We start from the raw sequence: 16,697 nt of genomic DNA, 5'->3' as shown, positions 1-16,697 counted from the left end.
CCGACGACAATAATACTTCAGCTAATAGATTGGAGCTACTGGGAAAAATTAGTGAAGCACAGAATGCGGATGTGAACCGCCCTTCTACAAGCAAGACAGACCTGGAAGAAGATGAAAGCGATTTCCTGAATCTCAATCCAGAAGATCAAAGTCTCTATGAAGAATTGCCGAAAACTCCAGGGAAGGACATAAATTTCCTAGATACAGGTAAAGTAGGAAATAAGGGTGTAAAGAGACGTCTTCAATTGTAAGACGCAAGTGTCTGTTCTCTAGTGCGAGATGGTGAAAAAACAAGTGACTGTACGAGACTGTGAACTGTGAATTACAGGCTTTAATGCCCGATATATATATATTTTTTTTATTTTTAGTTGAATTAAGATTTCATTTAACGTTCTTAAAGAGATAGCAGAGTAGTAACTATATCTCGAATACGGGCTATAGTTTGGAATATAGTTTCCGAGAGCCAACTTGTGGACTCGATAACTCTTGCGAATAAGATTGATTCAAAGTTAAGCCCAAAGATTTTTCTTTTATAAATAAAGCATAGAGAGGAAAGAATGTAAGGCTTTTATTAACAGGATATGTTCCCGTATGTAATTTTCATTGGATCAAATTTTATACCCCTAGACACAGCCAGAAACTAATATCCTCTGGGTTAACAGGATATTAGAATTTGTATAATATCTTTATTATACACCCTTTAAATATTTCCAAGGGATTTGGAGCAGATATTCTTGAGATTTTTAGTTAATTAATTGAGATTGATTGTAAGGCGGGTTGCCTAACGTAATTACCATCTCCCGAGCGAGATACGGTCCGTAATTATTATTATTATTATTATTATTATTATAGCACCCCCTTTCTTTCTTTTTTTTTTAATATTTTTTTCCTCACAAACAGGAGTCTTCAGATTTGCTGTTGTTGTTGTCAATGTACAAACAACATTAGATACGACAATCAACAGTCCTAACAATAAATTAATCACCAACCTTTACAGAAAATCCAATGCGTATAACTTCTACAATACAACAACGAAAGAAAAAAAAGCTCACTCATGCGCAGTAAAATCAAATGTTTCGATAAGTTTCCTTTTTTAAAGGATTTATAAAGTTGGAAATAAAGGTCGAATTACTATAATAAATCGATGTTAGATAAATGGAAACAACAGGCATTAACTATATTTTAAAAAAAAAGAAAAAGAAAAAACCTCACAAACTGAAAACAACGCAAGTACTAAAGATAAATGGATTTTTTCCCTATGATGGGCAAAAGTATGGCTCAGACTTCAGAAAATTGCACAAAAATATGAACACGAAGTCATACTTAAAAAACACGTTACAAAAGTTACTATATGGATGATAGGATAAGTTACAGTATATACGAGTTCATATGTGATTGCAGCGAAACATATACTGATATGGCAAAAAGGAATATACACATGAGAATTAAAGAACACTAGGATAGGCTCCAAGAATAACAATCGATCAGTATCAGGAATTATCAAACCATTTAAGTGACTCCAAGCATTCCATCAAAGTCGCAAAAATTTCACATAAGACACCATCATTGATGACAAAAAACAGTTTCAAATTTTATTTCATAAGAACGAAAGAACCAAAACCGAATTTAAATAAAGGCAACCTAGATAAACAATGGGATTTTATACTAAAGAGTTTAGCTACCTGAAAATGGCACCCACTATTAATTGATATTTATAGTTATACAAGTTTACTATAGGTACTCCATAAATAATAATTTTAAAAAATCAAATTCTTCCCGCTGTCCTAGTGGCTAGCTCGCACACCTTTCAGCAGAAGGTTCCGGATTCGATTCCCGGTGAGAGAGCACTAAAATCTGAAAGTACTATGATGGTTTGGATTTACCTTAAACTACTGGTCCATATCTCATACACCCTCGTTGCTGACAAGAGACGCTAAAACTTCAAACAAACTTGCCAGCTCAAGGAAAGAAGAAAAGAAGTTTCCAGTAAGATGTAACAAGTTTGTGTTGAAACTACTTTTGAGGAATTTGCCAACAGATAGTTGTAATATTTTCAACGGAAATATCAATATCCCTACAACTTTACACAAATTTCTCCCAACTTCCTATCTACTTCTTGCATTCGTTTCTTTTTCCGACATTCATCTGACTACATTTTTTTTTTCCCGTTAGGACAAGCTGGTAAGTGACAGACACTTTTCGCTTCTTTATAAAAGCATTTTCATCTTCCTCCTCCACACTCTGACAATGAAATATATGTGACTCAAAAGCTAAGTGTTTCTCTCTAATCCTCATATAAGTGTCTAAAGCAAGAATTAGCACAAGAAAAAGTTTTAAGAAAATAAAAGCTAAAATAAAAATAAAATAAAGACTACAGTACAATGACTGTTGACTTGTACAGTAAACTTACGTACATTTACTTATTTCATTGAATTAATACTTGGGTTTCGGTTTCATTTTTCTTATCATAACCAATGAGAAGATGCCCAAAGTTTTCAGCAGAAGTCTAAATTATGTCTTGTTCCGTAATTTCATGATTCTTCTCTGCTTCTTCTTCGAGTTAGCGTACGTAAAATATGGCTGATAAATCATTAACCTACTTGAAGAACTGTCAAATAAATAAATCAAAAATAGTTACCTTGCTCTTTTCTATCATGTTACAGATTCATTGAATATATATATATATATATATATATTCGTAAAAATTTCGCTCATTGTACTGTCTTGTCAATCCTGACAGTATATTCGGCGAAAATTCGACCATTATTATTTTTTTTAAAAAATAAATCCATATTAAAACAAAAAAGCAAGCGAGTTTTCTCTTGAAATTATTTCGATTAACTTTTAAATACAACACCATACACAGCTACAGCAATTTACTTAAAAATCCATTTGTTTCTTGTTCATGAAGATTCTTTGTAGTTCACTGTTAGTGTTATTACCATCGCTGTGATGATCAGGGATCAATCTCAAATGAGAGTCCAAACTGTCTGAATTTCACGTTAAGCTGTTCTTTCCCTCAGCTTAAAGATGAGTTCAAGCTGCGCCAACTTTTTAAACTACGCTCTCTCGCATTACAGCCTATGAAAAGTCACACTTCTCTTCGTTGGGCTAACGGCTTCCATACCTATTATTTCTGGCTTTCTAGACGAGAGTTCGCTGCTACCATTTAATCAAGGAATTTCCTAATCTTCTCATAATAATGGTTCTTTTCAACAATGGAATGAAATTTCGAAATTCTGTTCCCTCACCTGAAATCTAACCCAAGAGACTTAACGAAACTAAAGACATGCACACCAACCATACAGCTACATGGGAGACACTAATGTTAAATAACGACGACGTTAGAGGATAGAAAGTGGGTGATTGCCTCCGACGGCTAATCCTGCCTTCCTTCCTCTTCCCAGATGTTGCATTTTAATGTACGTTAATTTAAAGCTATCCTTTTGGGTACATAAAAAGTAGCTGCTTCCAAAATTTTTCTGCCCCTCCACTTGCCCTCTCCCCGACAAGAAATTAAAGCTAGCGTCGTTACTAGTTAAACTCTCTGGTTTCCTTAAAGATAATAAATAAATAAAATCAATCAAAATAAAAAATAAAGTAAAATTAACAAATTAATTAAACAAGTAACAAATTCAAAGATTTAGATTAACTACTGGATTAGAAATACAAACGACATTAATGAATATTGGAATTACAAAATAATACTGTAATTTACTGGTTACAATGAAAACTTGCATAATATACTGCATCAGAATCTATACATAATTTTGTTTTGGTGGGTCCCAGCTCCAATTAGCTGCTGTACAAATTTATAGCACAACTTCAAGTCCCAAATTTAACTTCAAAGGAAAGAAAAATGTACTTGCTCTTAAAAAAAAAGGACCCGTTTTTGACATGCTGCATAGAAAAATCTTCTTAAACATATTATATTCACAAATTAATCCAAATAAAAAATCTAAATAAAAAAAAATAACATTAAATTTACAAAACAAAAACACTGGCTTTGATGTTTTCCCCCTTTTGGTGGTTACTGCTACCGTAAACAGATTGACTTCAGTCGCAATTCTTCCGTTAAATAGTTTCACACGAACACCTACCTTATTTCTTCCTAGAAAATTCTTTTTTGCCGCCAGATCAATTTCTGAGAAGTCAGCTACTGTCACGTGGTGATTTTCCAAGTCATAATGCTGCTCTTCAATTAGATGTTCTAACTCAGGAATCGGTGCCTGAGACTGAATTAATCGCTTCATAGTTTCATGAGCCTATAACAACATAATAATAAGTTACTTTAAAATAAATAAATGGTATTACTAAGATTTTAAAAACTAACCACTTTTATTTCTTACAAAAGTCCTGTCCACCTCTGGAAACAAAGATATGAATTGTATTTTACGTTCTTATATAACAGAGACTATGAAGGAAAAACATTCTATTAAAGTGGGATTCGAACCACCATTAAGGTTTGATCCGAGGCGTTATATATTCAGCAGATTTAAATATGTGAACAAGAACATAGAAAGGAGTGCCTAATTACGAGATTAGTATAAACAAGGATGTTACCTCGCATGTACCTTGCACTCCTTACCTCGCATGTACCTCGCAAACAAGGATGTTACCTTGAGTGTGCTCTCAAAAAGTGAAAAGAACGTTCTTTTTCATGTATTTATTTATTATACACTTTAATTTTTAGTTTAATAGTGTGTGGAGATGAGGTCTAACAAAAATTCCTTAACAATTAACTTTACGGTTAATGTTTCAGCGTTTATCAATGACATGCAATATTCATGTATTAGAAATCTGGTTATGCCACATGGGCATTGTAAAGTACAAACTATTTCTGTGGTTATTTGCGGTTCTCCCTATTTGATGCAATTTATGGAACATTGCCTATTTGGGTTTAAGATGGCAGTATTAGCCCGTGAATTTGTGTAGCTGAAAACTACTCTAAGGAATTCTAATGTGTATGCTTGAAAAGAAATCTTATCTATCAACTAAAAGTACTCATTTTTGCTCCTCCAAATTTTGTTTAAGACTGTTAGAAAAATATTATGAGTGGACTTTTCGCTGACATCTTTCAGCATTATCAAGGCTCAGGTAAGGAAAATAAAAATTAAATGGGAGTAGAAACATTTAATTTCCATTTTCCTTTTTTTAGTCTTGATAATGCTGAAAGATGTCAGCGAAAAGTCCACTCAAATATTTTTTCACAATCTTAAATAAAATAAAATTTGGAGGAGCAAAAGTACGTACTTCTTGGTTTATACTCTATGGAAGTTTACAAATATTGTTTGGAATTTTGCCTTAAGATAACTTACAGCATGAATTTTTTGCAGACATAGCACTCTCTATGTATATATATTGCGCTTCGGAAAGGGATATTTAATCTATTTTATTCTGTGACTTCACAAATTATAATGACATATCTAAAATCTATATAATTAAAACAGTAAGTCATTGATTACAATAGCTCTGCAACTATTAACATTGTTAGAAAACAATACTTTCTTATTGCTATTATTATATACATTCTAAATAAATAAACAAATAAATAAATAAATAAACATGATGAGAATGATTATTTTATTCTTCCAACCACTCATAATTACCCGAGTGCATAGCTTGATTCAAAGTCCGAACCAGTTTAGTTACAACCGGTATCAGAATGTAAACCAACTGATACTTGAGCCACCAGACAGTGACAGATGCAACTTTAAATAGGTCAAAGGTGAAAGATGGGACACAAACCCCATTTCCTCTTGGAAGTGAATTCCAGCATCTCTGGTTCGTTCTTCTGGCACATGACACTACATCAAACCGAAATCTGAATCATGAACCCAAGATGCAATCACCCCCTCTTCAGAGGAAGGGTGTTAAGTATCAGAAGAAAGAAAAACAATGTTACGGTTTAAAAGATTCAATGCCGAAATATGAATATTATATACGATATAAATACAATACAATTCTATTCCAAATCTGACTACGAATTAAACCCTATTCTTTCCACAGAATGTTAGAAGTCACAGCAGATTATATTCTTTCAGGTAATGCACAACCATATCATTTCTACCGAACGATTTATTTGTATCACTGACTTACAAGTATTATTAGTTCGTTTCCCTGATAAATGAAAAGGTGAAATTTTTAATTGATTATGTTATTTATGAATGAATATTTCAAAAAAATGCGAAATATATATACTTTGGTTGACACTTATGTAAGAGCAAACTTTTAAATTGAAACTGACTATTTACTTTCAATTAGCTTGGATTTTCGCTTTGAAACCGCTTACAGTTACGTTTATACTATGACCTCTTTACTTAACATTTATGCCAGGGGCTCCTATTCTTTCAAGCAGTCCACTTCTAATATGTTACCCTGTTACTCTGTCTCAACATACAGACGCATTCCAATTATTAGTATCACACTCGAGAGCTCTCTCATGGCTATGTGCATAGCGTAAGATTTTGGCGCGGGGAATCTGGGTTCGACTCCTGATGAGAACTCATGTGCTTCTGGTCCCACGTTAACCTGTAGATCTATGTCTCATATAAGCTTTGCAGCTGAAGGGATTCTAAACGCAAATCAAATCAAAATATCACACTCGAGTGATACCCTTACCTACAAATTATTTTTATTTAAGTAAAGTTAACTCACTCACTTACTCTACGGCCTATGAAACCCGTAGGTTTAACTTCCCATTTACAAAAGCTCTTCATTAAGATCTGTCCTTACTCAAGTAAAGCACTATTTTAAAATTTTACCTGCACAAAAAACTATAATACAAGGGTTGGATTTTTAGTAATGGCAACACTGCTAGACATATACTCGGGAACAAAGCAATCCATTATAATTCATACCTGCGGTAGTTTAGATGCCGATCCTCCCTCAGAGTACATGAACTCGCCTACCCTCCCCTCTAAGCGCGCGCAGCGCAGCGCAGCAGTTAGAAGGCAGTTCTGAGTGAGTGCTCGTGGACTACAGTCACGTTGCGTGAGTGCTCGCAGAATACAGTCATGTTTACGAAGCAAGATCAGAGGAGCTGGTTAAAAATTGAATGCGTAGAAATGCAAAACAGTGCCACGAAATAATGCAAGATGTTTGCGGCTCAAGTGCATTATCATACCGTACAGTAGCAAGGTGGGTCAAAGCCTTTAATGACGGACGACAAAATGTCACAGACATGCCTCGCTCCGGCCATCCTCCTGTAAGTGAAGAAGATGTGCAGAACGTGAACACGTTAGTGCTAGCGAATCGGAACGTCACGATTCGTCAATTGGTCAACGATACAGGACTAGTGCATTCGACTGTGCTAAAAATTCTAAAGAAGAACCTGGGATTGCGTGAAATCGCCTCAAGGTGAGTTCTACATGATCTGACTGAACAATACAAGTGGCTGCGATATGATGCCGCTCAAACACACTTGGATCGATATCAACGTGAAGGTGAGGCCTTCTTAAGGCGGATCATTGCTATTGATGAGACCTGGGCCAGAGCGTATGAACCACAGCTGAAACGGCAATCAAACGAGTAGCGTCTTCCTGGGTCACCGAGAAAAACAACAGTTCGGAATACTCCAACCAATGTGAAAACTATGTTCATCATTGCATACGACTTGGACGGTATAATCATAAACCATACCGTCCCCCAAGGACACACTGTTAGTGCAGAGTACTACTGCAATTTTTTGCAAAACAATCTGCGCGCAGCTGTAAGACGAAAACGACGCCACTTCCTGACGAACCTACCCACCATTCTGCATGACAATGCAAGGGCACATTCAGCAGGTGTGTTCACTGATTTGTTGCAATGTTGGGGCTGGGTAGTAATGTATTGTAATGTAACTTTTAAAACACTGATGTATATTAAAACCTTTTGAAATTACAAATAAAAAGAAATAGGCTGGGGTTTTATAAACAAATTCACTTTTAAGGAAGTGAAATTTAAAGATAAAAGTGAAAATGACAAAATATAAAAATAAAACAAGGAACCTATATAGGTGGAAAGCCAAAAACCAGAGGTATTTAAATTAAACAAATAGTAAACAAAGGGTTAGTTATTTGGCAGTTAGTTAGAACGGGTATACTTAGTTGACCACTAGATTTGGAAAATCTTGTTAAGATGGATCTTAGTTTATGCAATTAAATTATTTTGTAAGTATTTTTATTAATTATGCTAAAGAAGCGACACATAAAAAAGTTTCCTGCACGGAGGTTTTCCTCCATGACAGGCTAAATTTGTTATAAATTATAAGTTTTGTATTTATTATTTTGTAACCTTTTTTAATTTTATATAACTTGTTTTAATAATAATTAAGATGGATTTGAATTAGTATTTATTTATTTTCACCGAGAACACAAAAATTATTTAATTGTTTAAATATTTTCATAAACTAGGTACATTTAAATATAACAAATAATAAGCACTATTTTACAATCATTTATTTAAATTATAACATTTTTTTATTTTAAAGTTACGAAACAAAACAAAAAAAAAGAATAAATAAATAAATAAAGTAAGGAGAGAGCAAGATAGTAACCAATGACCTTAAAAAGCACTTGTTTTCTTTTCCCCAGAAGAGGCAATGTAATGTATCTTTCAACGAATCAATGTACAAGGTGTATGAGAAAAGTAATGAGACCGGCAACTCTGCGGGCGATCTGGCAACATTGTGTCTACCGACCTGTGCTAGACCGGTTTGTTTATCTCTTCCACTTCCTCAGTCCGAGTTACAACTCCGTACAGCTAACACATTATTTTTGACAGCGCCATCAGTGAAGTTGTGTTTTTGTTGTGTGTTACAGAAATGGAGCATCGGAATTTAGAGCAACATTGTGCAATAAACTTTTGTGTTAAACTTGGTGAATCCGTAAGTGTGATTTTTGAAAAGTTGAAACAGGCCCATGGGGAACATTGCTTATCAAGAGCACAAGTTTTCCGCTGGCACAAATCATTTTTGGAAGGCTCAGAACAAGTTGAAGATGAACCTCGCTCAGGGAGATCAACTTCAAAAACTGATGAAAACGTTGAACATGTGAGAGCTCTTGTGAGACCAGACCGTCTTTAACTATAAGGATGATGATGAGTTAACTTTAAACACTTTCATCGTACATCAAATTTTGACAGACGATTTGAACATGCGAAAGAATTATGCCAAAATGGTGCCGAAAAACCTCACAACTGAACAGAAGGACAATCGAAAAAACGTGTGCGTTGATCTTTTTGAGAGGATTGCCAAGGATCAAGAATTCTTCAATTGTGTGATCGCAGGTGATGAATTCTGGATATTTGAGTACAATCCTGCAACAAAGCGAAGAGTGGCACACTCCGTCGTTTCCTCGGCCGAAGAAATGTCGAATGAGCAAATCAAAGATCAAGATGATGCTGATTTGTTGTTTTGACAGTACGGGTATCGTGCACAAAGAATTTGTTCCACTAAAACAAACTGTCAACCAAGTGTTTTATAAAAGTGTCCTTGAAAGGCTCAGGAAAAGAGTGATTCGTGTGCGAGCAGACTTTACAGACAAGTGGATGTTTCATCATGACAATGCCCCGTCTCACACGGCCATTTCCATCAGTGAATTTTTGACCTCAAAACGCATTACTGTTGTTCCTAAACCCCCCTATTCACCTGATTTGAGTCCTTACGACTTTTTCCTTTTCCCGTAATTGAAACATATCCTAAAAGGACGTCATTTTTGGAACTATGGAGAACATTCAAAAGACTGTGACCGACCAGTTAAAAGCCATACCAGTTAAAGACTTCCAGCTGCTACCAAAAGTGGGAACAACGGCTCCGCCGGTGTATAGCTGCCCAAGGGAACTGCTTTGAAGGGGATAACATTGTTGTTTGAAAAACATAAAAACTTTAGTTAGTACAAAAATAGTCTCACTACTTTTCTAACACACCTCGTATATTAAAAACTCTTGAAATTAAAAATAAAAAGAAACACCCTGAGGTTCCATAAACAAATTCACTTTCAAAGAAGTGAAATCTAAAGATAAAAGTGAAAAATGACAAAATACAAAAGCAAAATAAGGAACTTATACAGGTGGAAAGTCAAAAACCAGAGGTATTTAAACTAAACAAAAAGTAAATAAAGGGTCAGTCATTTGGCAGTCACTTGGTCAGTCAGAACGGGCATAGTTAGTCGACCACTAGATTTGGAAAACCTTGTCAGGATGGACCTCAGCCCATACAATCAAATTATCCTGTAAGCATTTTCATTGATTGTGCTAAAGAAGCGACACATAAAAAGTTCCATACATGGAAGTCTTCCTCCATGACAGGCTTAATTTGTTATAAATTATAATTTCTGTATTTATTATTTTGTAATCTTCTTTCAATTCTATGTAGCTTGTTTCAATAATAATTAAGATGCATTTGAATTAGTATTTATTTATTTTTATAGAAGACACTAAAACCATTCAATTGTTCAGTTATTCTCATAAACTATGCTCATCTAAATATAACAAATAATAAGCTATATCCTACAATCATTCGTTCAAATTAGTAATAAATCTATCTATTTTAAAGTTACGAAACAGTATCACCCCCGTATTCTCCAGATTTAAGTCCCTGCGACTACGACCTCTTCCCGGAGATGACGGAACCACTTCGTGGGACACGCTTCCGTACAGCTGATTATCTTCTCCGGGCGACCGATCGCTCCATTCGCACTATCCAGAAATTAGGCACTGCCAACGGCATCTAGCGGCTTCCACATCGCTGGGAACGCGTGTTTCACAATGCTGGTGATTACATTGAGGGCCTGTAAAACTTCGAACCTTGTAAGTACTCTACTTCTCAAGATATACCGTTGTTGCCATTACTAAAAATCCAACCCCAGTATACTTACCTCCTACACATTATTTATACTAGCTACATATCTACTATTTTAGCATACAGCCTGGTTCTCAATATATTCACAAGTGACTGCAGTTTAGACTATAAAGATGTTTTCAGAGCTAAGACACTCGTCTAAACAGAATGTTGAAGACTATGCTCTTACATCTATAAAAATGAAAAGTCACTATGTTTGTGACTTCGTACCTTTTAAACACCTGACCGATCTCGATCAAATTTCCAACATGGATGAGGTTCGGGTCTGCAATATTTTTTATTTCACTTTGACGGTGTAACTTAGGGGAAGGGTAGATACTTAAAAATGATCGAAAATGACTGATATTAGTGACAAATCTATAGTTTTCGGGGTCGCTGAGATGAGCAGCGACACTTCCGATGCCTTTAAATCCAAACTTAACTTTTATGCTCAAAATGAAACGTATTTTCTCCGTGCGAAGAACGGGTATTCTTCTAGTATATTGCAACTGTTCAAATCAAAGAATGGAAACTTTGATGTTTTTACATCAAGCAAGATAAACTAATAAGTAATTTTTACTGAAACCTTTTCATCAGACAAACTAGATGCTTTATTTACTTTACTTCACAACTGCAAGCCAGAAAGCTATGATATCGCCTGAGCGAGTTTACTTTGGTGGATTATATAAACATACTAAATACAATGCGAGTCTACATTGAGGCGAATATAGAAATATAGTATAAGTATCTTCTTCGCCTCTCCCTACTGCCAACTAATAAATGGTATACGAAACCCTACATCACGATTACATCTGAATCCGTTTCCCAAAGGTAAAAACACATTAAGCTGTCATGATATTATTTTTTCCATTCAAAAGAAAAGACAAAGACGACTTAAAAAGAAAAGAAAAAAAAATGGATCACAAATCACTACCGTTTCACATCATTTCGAACAAACCTTGATGATACTGAGTCTTTTCCGGATTTATCAAACCAAAAACAGAACAAACCTACTTGTTCAAAACAGACACATCAGGAAGTTTATCTGCACAACCACCTCAGAAATCGAATCATTCTCCTTCCTATGAGTAAGCGCCTTTTTGTACCTTCACTCTTCTTTGGATGATCCACTATGTAAATAAAATAGATCGAATACTAGACCTCAGCAAAAATCATTTGTACAAGGCAACTGATCCAATGTAATAGTCAAAAAAACCTCTTATTCAGGTGTACGTCGAAATAGCTATTTTCTTGAAAATTTTAAATTGAACAGGTTTTCCTAAAAACCTTCCCTGACTTCAGAAGAAACGAAACTTGAACTATGGTGTCCGCTCGTGTAGGACCACAGTTGACAATATGAGAGCCCGACTCCACAGCCGAAATATTTCCAAGTATCAGTCAAATCGCAGCCCCTGTTGTGAACATTTTATTTATCACAGTTCAATTTCTTATTTTCATTTTATTTACGTATTTTTTAAACAATTTTCGTAAAATTCAGGAGCACGAGTAGCTATCTTCTTTTCACAGCAATCGTGCGCCAAAACTAGGATTCGTTACATGAAGAATGATTATGGGAACAGATAAATCAATCTGAACAATACAGAAAATCAAAGGGACCGATTAACAATAATTAGCCGCCACTGGACGAAAAGAAAGAAAAAAAAAGAAACCTAATTGGTTGATGACATAGTAAGAGAAAAAGAAGTTGTATACAGAAGTCAAAACCAAAATGGCGAATAATTAATCTGAAAGTAATATTTTTAAGTTATTGAAGAAAATTACGAAATTATGAACTTTTTTTAAACTTTTATAACGAAAAACACAAAAAATACTAAAACTACACAAAATAATAAAAGTGTCATCTGAATATTACTATTAAGCAGAAATGTATAAAGTTTACAGGCATATTTTATAGGAAAAACCTTACTTAAATACTAACCCTAACGTAACTTTCAACGACTACATCTTTACACATATTTAAAATTTTCGAACCTACTAGTAAAGATGTAAGAGCTCAAAAAAGAAAACGGCTTTCTTTTAGAGGGGAGGGGACGCGGAGTTTTTCCGAGGCTATTTTGCTTGGGAAACTTTGGACTTTTTTGAATATTTCAAGTTTAACGGAGAGAAATAACAGTACGTTCCATCGAAGAAAAATAGTCATTCGATAGGAATAAAAACACAAGTCGGGGTGGACGCATTCTAGTTCCAACGGATTGTTTACGGAAGTATTAGGTTAACGTTTAACGACAAAAATGTTTTACTAAGAAGTTGAATAGTGTTAGCAATAGCTATTCTGAAAATGTATTAGATTTTGTGTCCCTTTATAGCTCTATTTTTGTACACTCATCTCTCTAAAGCTCGGATAAAAGGTTTCCCTAACAGAGAATTATAACAATACGTTTTCAGGGTATTGAAAAAAAAAAAAAAAAAATAAAAATCAAGGTTATATTAGACTTATTTATCATCAGAAGTTTCCAGATTCTTGTTTTGTGGCCAACCAAGAATAAGAGTCAACATTGTTTAGCTTAATTAGTACTAAAATAAAAAAAATTTCATAAATTTTAATTGTATAGATTATTTTTGAAATTATAGAGCTGAATTTGTATGACTATTTATTCGTGCCAATCGTTAATTACAATATTAAACATTTAAAAAAAAAATATTAAACATTTGCCTCCATCGTGGTATCTCGAAGATACTCTATCAACATTTTATGAAATTATGTCATCATAATGGTTTAACATATTCAGATTATCAGACATGATTCTCAACTTTAATACATATAGGAAACTCTTAATACTAACACAAAATTTGCGATCCATCCTCTCTACTTCTATATTTATAAATAAACATCTTAATTGAGCGTTCGTTCTTTATGATATCCCTGTCGCATATCAAATGAAATACAAACATAGGCCATATCATTACTACTACAACGTCATTCTTTTAACTTAACATGAATAAGTAGTATTATTACTTCACATTAGCCTATTCATCATTTTCATAATACATATAACGTGAAAAACACTGTTATCAATGAAGAATGAAATATTTACAAATGTATAGTGAGTGAAAAAAAAAAAATCTATTCGACAGGTTCAAATATTAGAACGCCTTTCCAACTATTATTATTTTAACTTATTATTGTTTCTGTTCATAATCAGTTAAGCTTGAATAGGGATGGATACGCGTAAGGAATCATATTCTAATTGGGGGAAGCAAGTTGAGACATATTCCAACGTTACTAGTTTCGATGAGGCAAAATATATGTTTAATGGATTGGATAGGCACGTAATTATAATCATGGCACGCTCAAAGTAAACATCTACCTACCGAAGGAAGAAACGAAAGAAAAAAAAAACGTTGCACGAAGTGATAGTTCTAGAAATAATGATATTAAATCCAAAGGTATGTCCAAATAAAATTTCACTGGATCAGCACAGACCGATATCAACATCAAAGAATACGTAAATTTTCTTTTAAATTTTCCTAACCTACAATACTGAATATATGTTGCGAAAACAATGTGACAAGACACACGAAAGAGAATTTTAAATTACGAGCACGTTACGAGATACTATGAAAAGTGCACATCACTAAATAATAAACACGTTAAAAGTACAATTTTCCCGATTTCACACATATTGCGCATGTAGAAATGTATTACAAATCAATATTAAAGAGCACCCGATGAAATATGGAAAGCGCACATACAAACTATATTACGAAATAAGATCAAAAGGGCACACGGCAAAATATGGAAAACACGTTCAAAGTACAATTGTTACCGGCTCTACACTTACGATATACTTTTCCCTAACCTACACAAATGTATTTTAAAAGAAAGGACACAGCAATATATATATATATATATATATGAAACACTCTCAAAGAAACTTCATCCTCATTACCACTTATCAATGACATACGTTACGGAGCATTTAATATTCTAACATAAACCGTCAAGTTATCACAAGTGCGTTGAAAGTGAAGTTCACCCCGGCAAAATAAAATATATCACATGACAAAATAAAAGGCACATATTAGATCTGGCATCACAGACAAAAATTAAATTCTCTAACCTAACCAAAATATTATGGGACACTTCTTCTTTAAATTCAAATTTAACCTACCTACAGACACATATTAGATTCGAAAGCACAGACAAAATTTAATTTCATAACCTAGCCGACATAAATATTATGGTTCACACATTTAAGTTTGACCTAACCTAACCTACAGCAAATATTTCACAAAATAAAACATCATCAAGGGACATGCGTTTAACTGAGCTTACCTAACCTAACATTCAAAAATCTTAAAGTACATTACTATGGAAGGGTGCGTGCAAAGTAAAGGTTTACCGTATCAACACACAAGATTTTCAGGTTCACGTATCAAGTACATAAGATTTCGTACTTCGATCATACATGCTTATGGCATGCAATCATTAGTACATAAGTGGACTATGACAATGAGCTTGAAAGACGCGTAACGCTTTTCGATTTAACTACGCATAGTAATCTTGAAGCACTTCATGATTAAACAAGGAAAAGCAAAGAAAAGATATTACCAGTTAGGAAGTTCCACAGGTTACGCAAGTCCTATCTTTCAGTTCAATAGGCAGATTTCGTATACCCACTTCTTAAACTTCAAAAGAATTGATGCCACTGGATCACCAGTTCGATACCCTACAGTCGTAGGAGACCGTCCGTGTGGCCCATTGTCGTCAACTTTGAAGAATTACATCCCCTTTGCCATCACTATACTTCACCAGTAATGGCGGAGATGGTATTTGGCGGCCTTGGGCCTAACGGTGTTTAAATTAATTTTGAAGTCAGGCTCCTCGATTTTTCTTTTCCTTTTTCTTCTACTTATTCAGGTTGACCAAAATATTAAAATTTAGACAAGGTTGACTTCCAGAAGTGTTTTAGCTATCAAATTTTCCCAAATTTAAAGGAGCCTAACTCAGACCGCCTTCTGTATTCTTTATCTCATGGTGGTGAACTACGTCATCTTTTTCACAATACCAGACCTTTATAAACGTGTTTTCGATACTAGATATGTGACCACGATTGAAAAAATATTTATAACCATTACATGTCAATACCGACACTTAGCCTTCGAAACAAACTGATTTATACATGGTACTTAATATCCGGATTCTATAATTTTTAAATATGATAAAAAAAAGTTTAACTCACCTATATTTGTCCGGTTTCATTTACGCGGTTGTCATGACACTAAGTCGATCTAACTACAAGCTTGTCCGCCATCTTAATCAACAACGATTACTTGACAGCGATTCGAGTGCCCCCTCGTGATGATAGCCAGAAGGAGTACCAAATGAACATCAGAATAAACAACAAATGCACATCAAATTGATAATAGGCAGCATGACAACTGTGAACCACTGACAGAATTATATAAGGTAAAGTAAAGTATAAATTAAATGTTACTATACAAGCATATGAATGAAATTAGTGCAGTAACGCGAGTAATTGCAGAAAAGACAGTTCGAAATTTAATGGTAAATTATTGGTGTGTTTGCATCTTTCATATAAGACTAATCACCCTTTGCACCATTTATTTCATTGGCAACGAAACAAATTAACGTCAAAACAATCTTTAGAAACATTAGGGCGCAGTATTACAATACAATAACCAACTTTAACACTGCGTAAACCACCGGTAAACATTAAAATACGGGAACCAACTTAAACAGAAATGTAACCGGTAATCGGTCGTTTACATTTTTCCCGGCGGCTTTAAGAAAAAAAAAAAAATTTTTTTTTTAACTATTTAAAACATTTCAACAAATTATATCTCTTTTTTTTATATATGACTATTTAAAATCTTTTAATAATTTTTCTCT

General features: G+C 34.2%; 1 protein-coding gene across 1 annotated transcript in view; it reads right to left on the bottom strand.

The window, feature by feature from the left end:
• LOC145664620 (nucleolar protein 12-like) overlaps window positions 1-16,697 on the bottom strand; it is a 49,709-nt gene that overhangs the window by 15,155 nt on the left and 17,857 nt on the right. The window contains exon 3 of the mRNA XM_081731441.1: window positions 4,101-4,265. Within this exon, the coding sequence (XP_081587567.1) occupies window positions 4,101-4,265 (165 nt within the window). The remainder of the gene's footprint in view (window positions 1-4,100; window positions 4,266-16,697) is intronic.

This window comes from Thermobia domestica, chromosome 11 (genome assembly GCF_964235325.1).
Source record: "Thermobia domestica chromosome 11, izTheDome1.hap1.1, whole genome shotgun sequence".
NCBI classification, from domain to species: domain Eukaryota; kingdom Metazoa; phylum Arthropoda; class Insecta; order Zygentoma; family Lepismatidae; genus Thermobia; species Thermobia domestica.
Note: the sequence above shows the minus strand (reverse complement) of the source record. Positions and strands in the feature narration are given on the sequence as shown.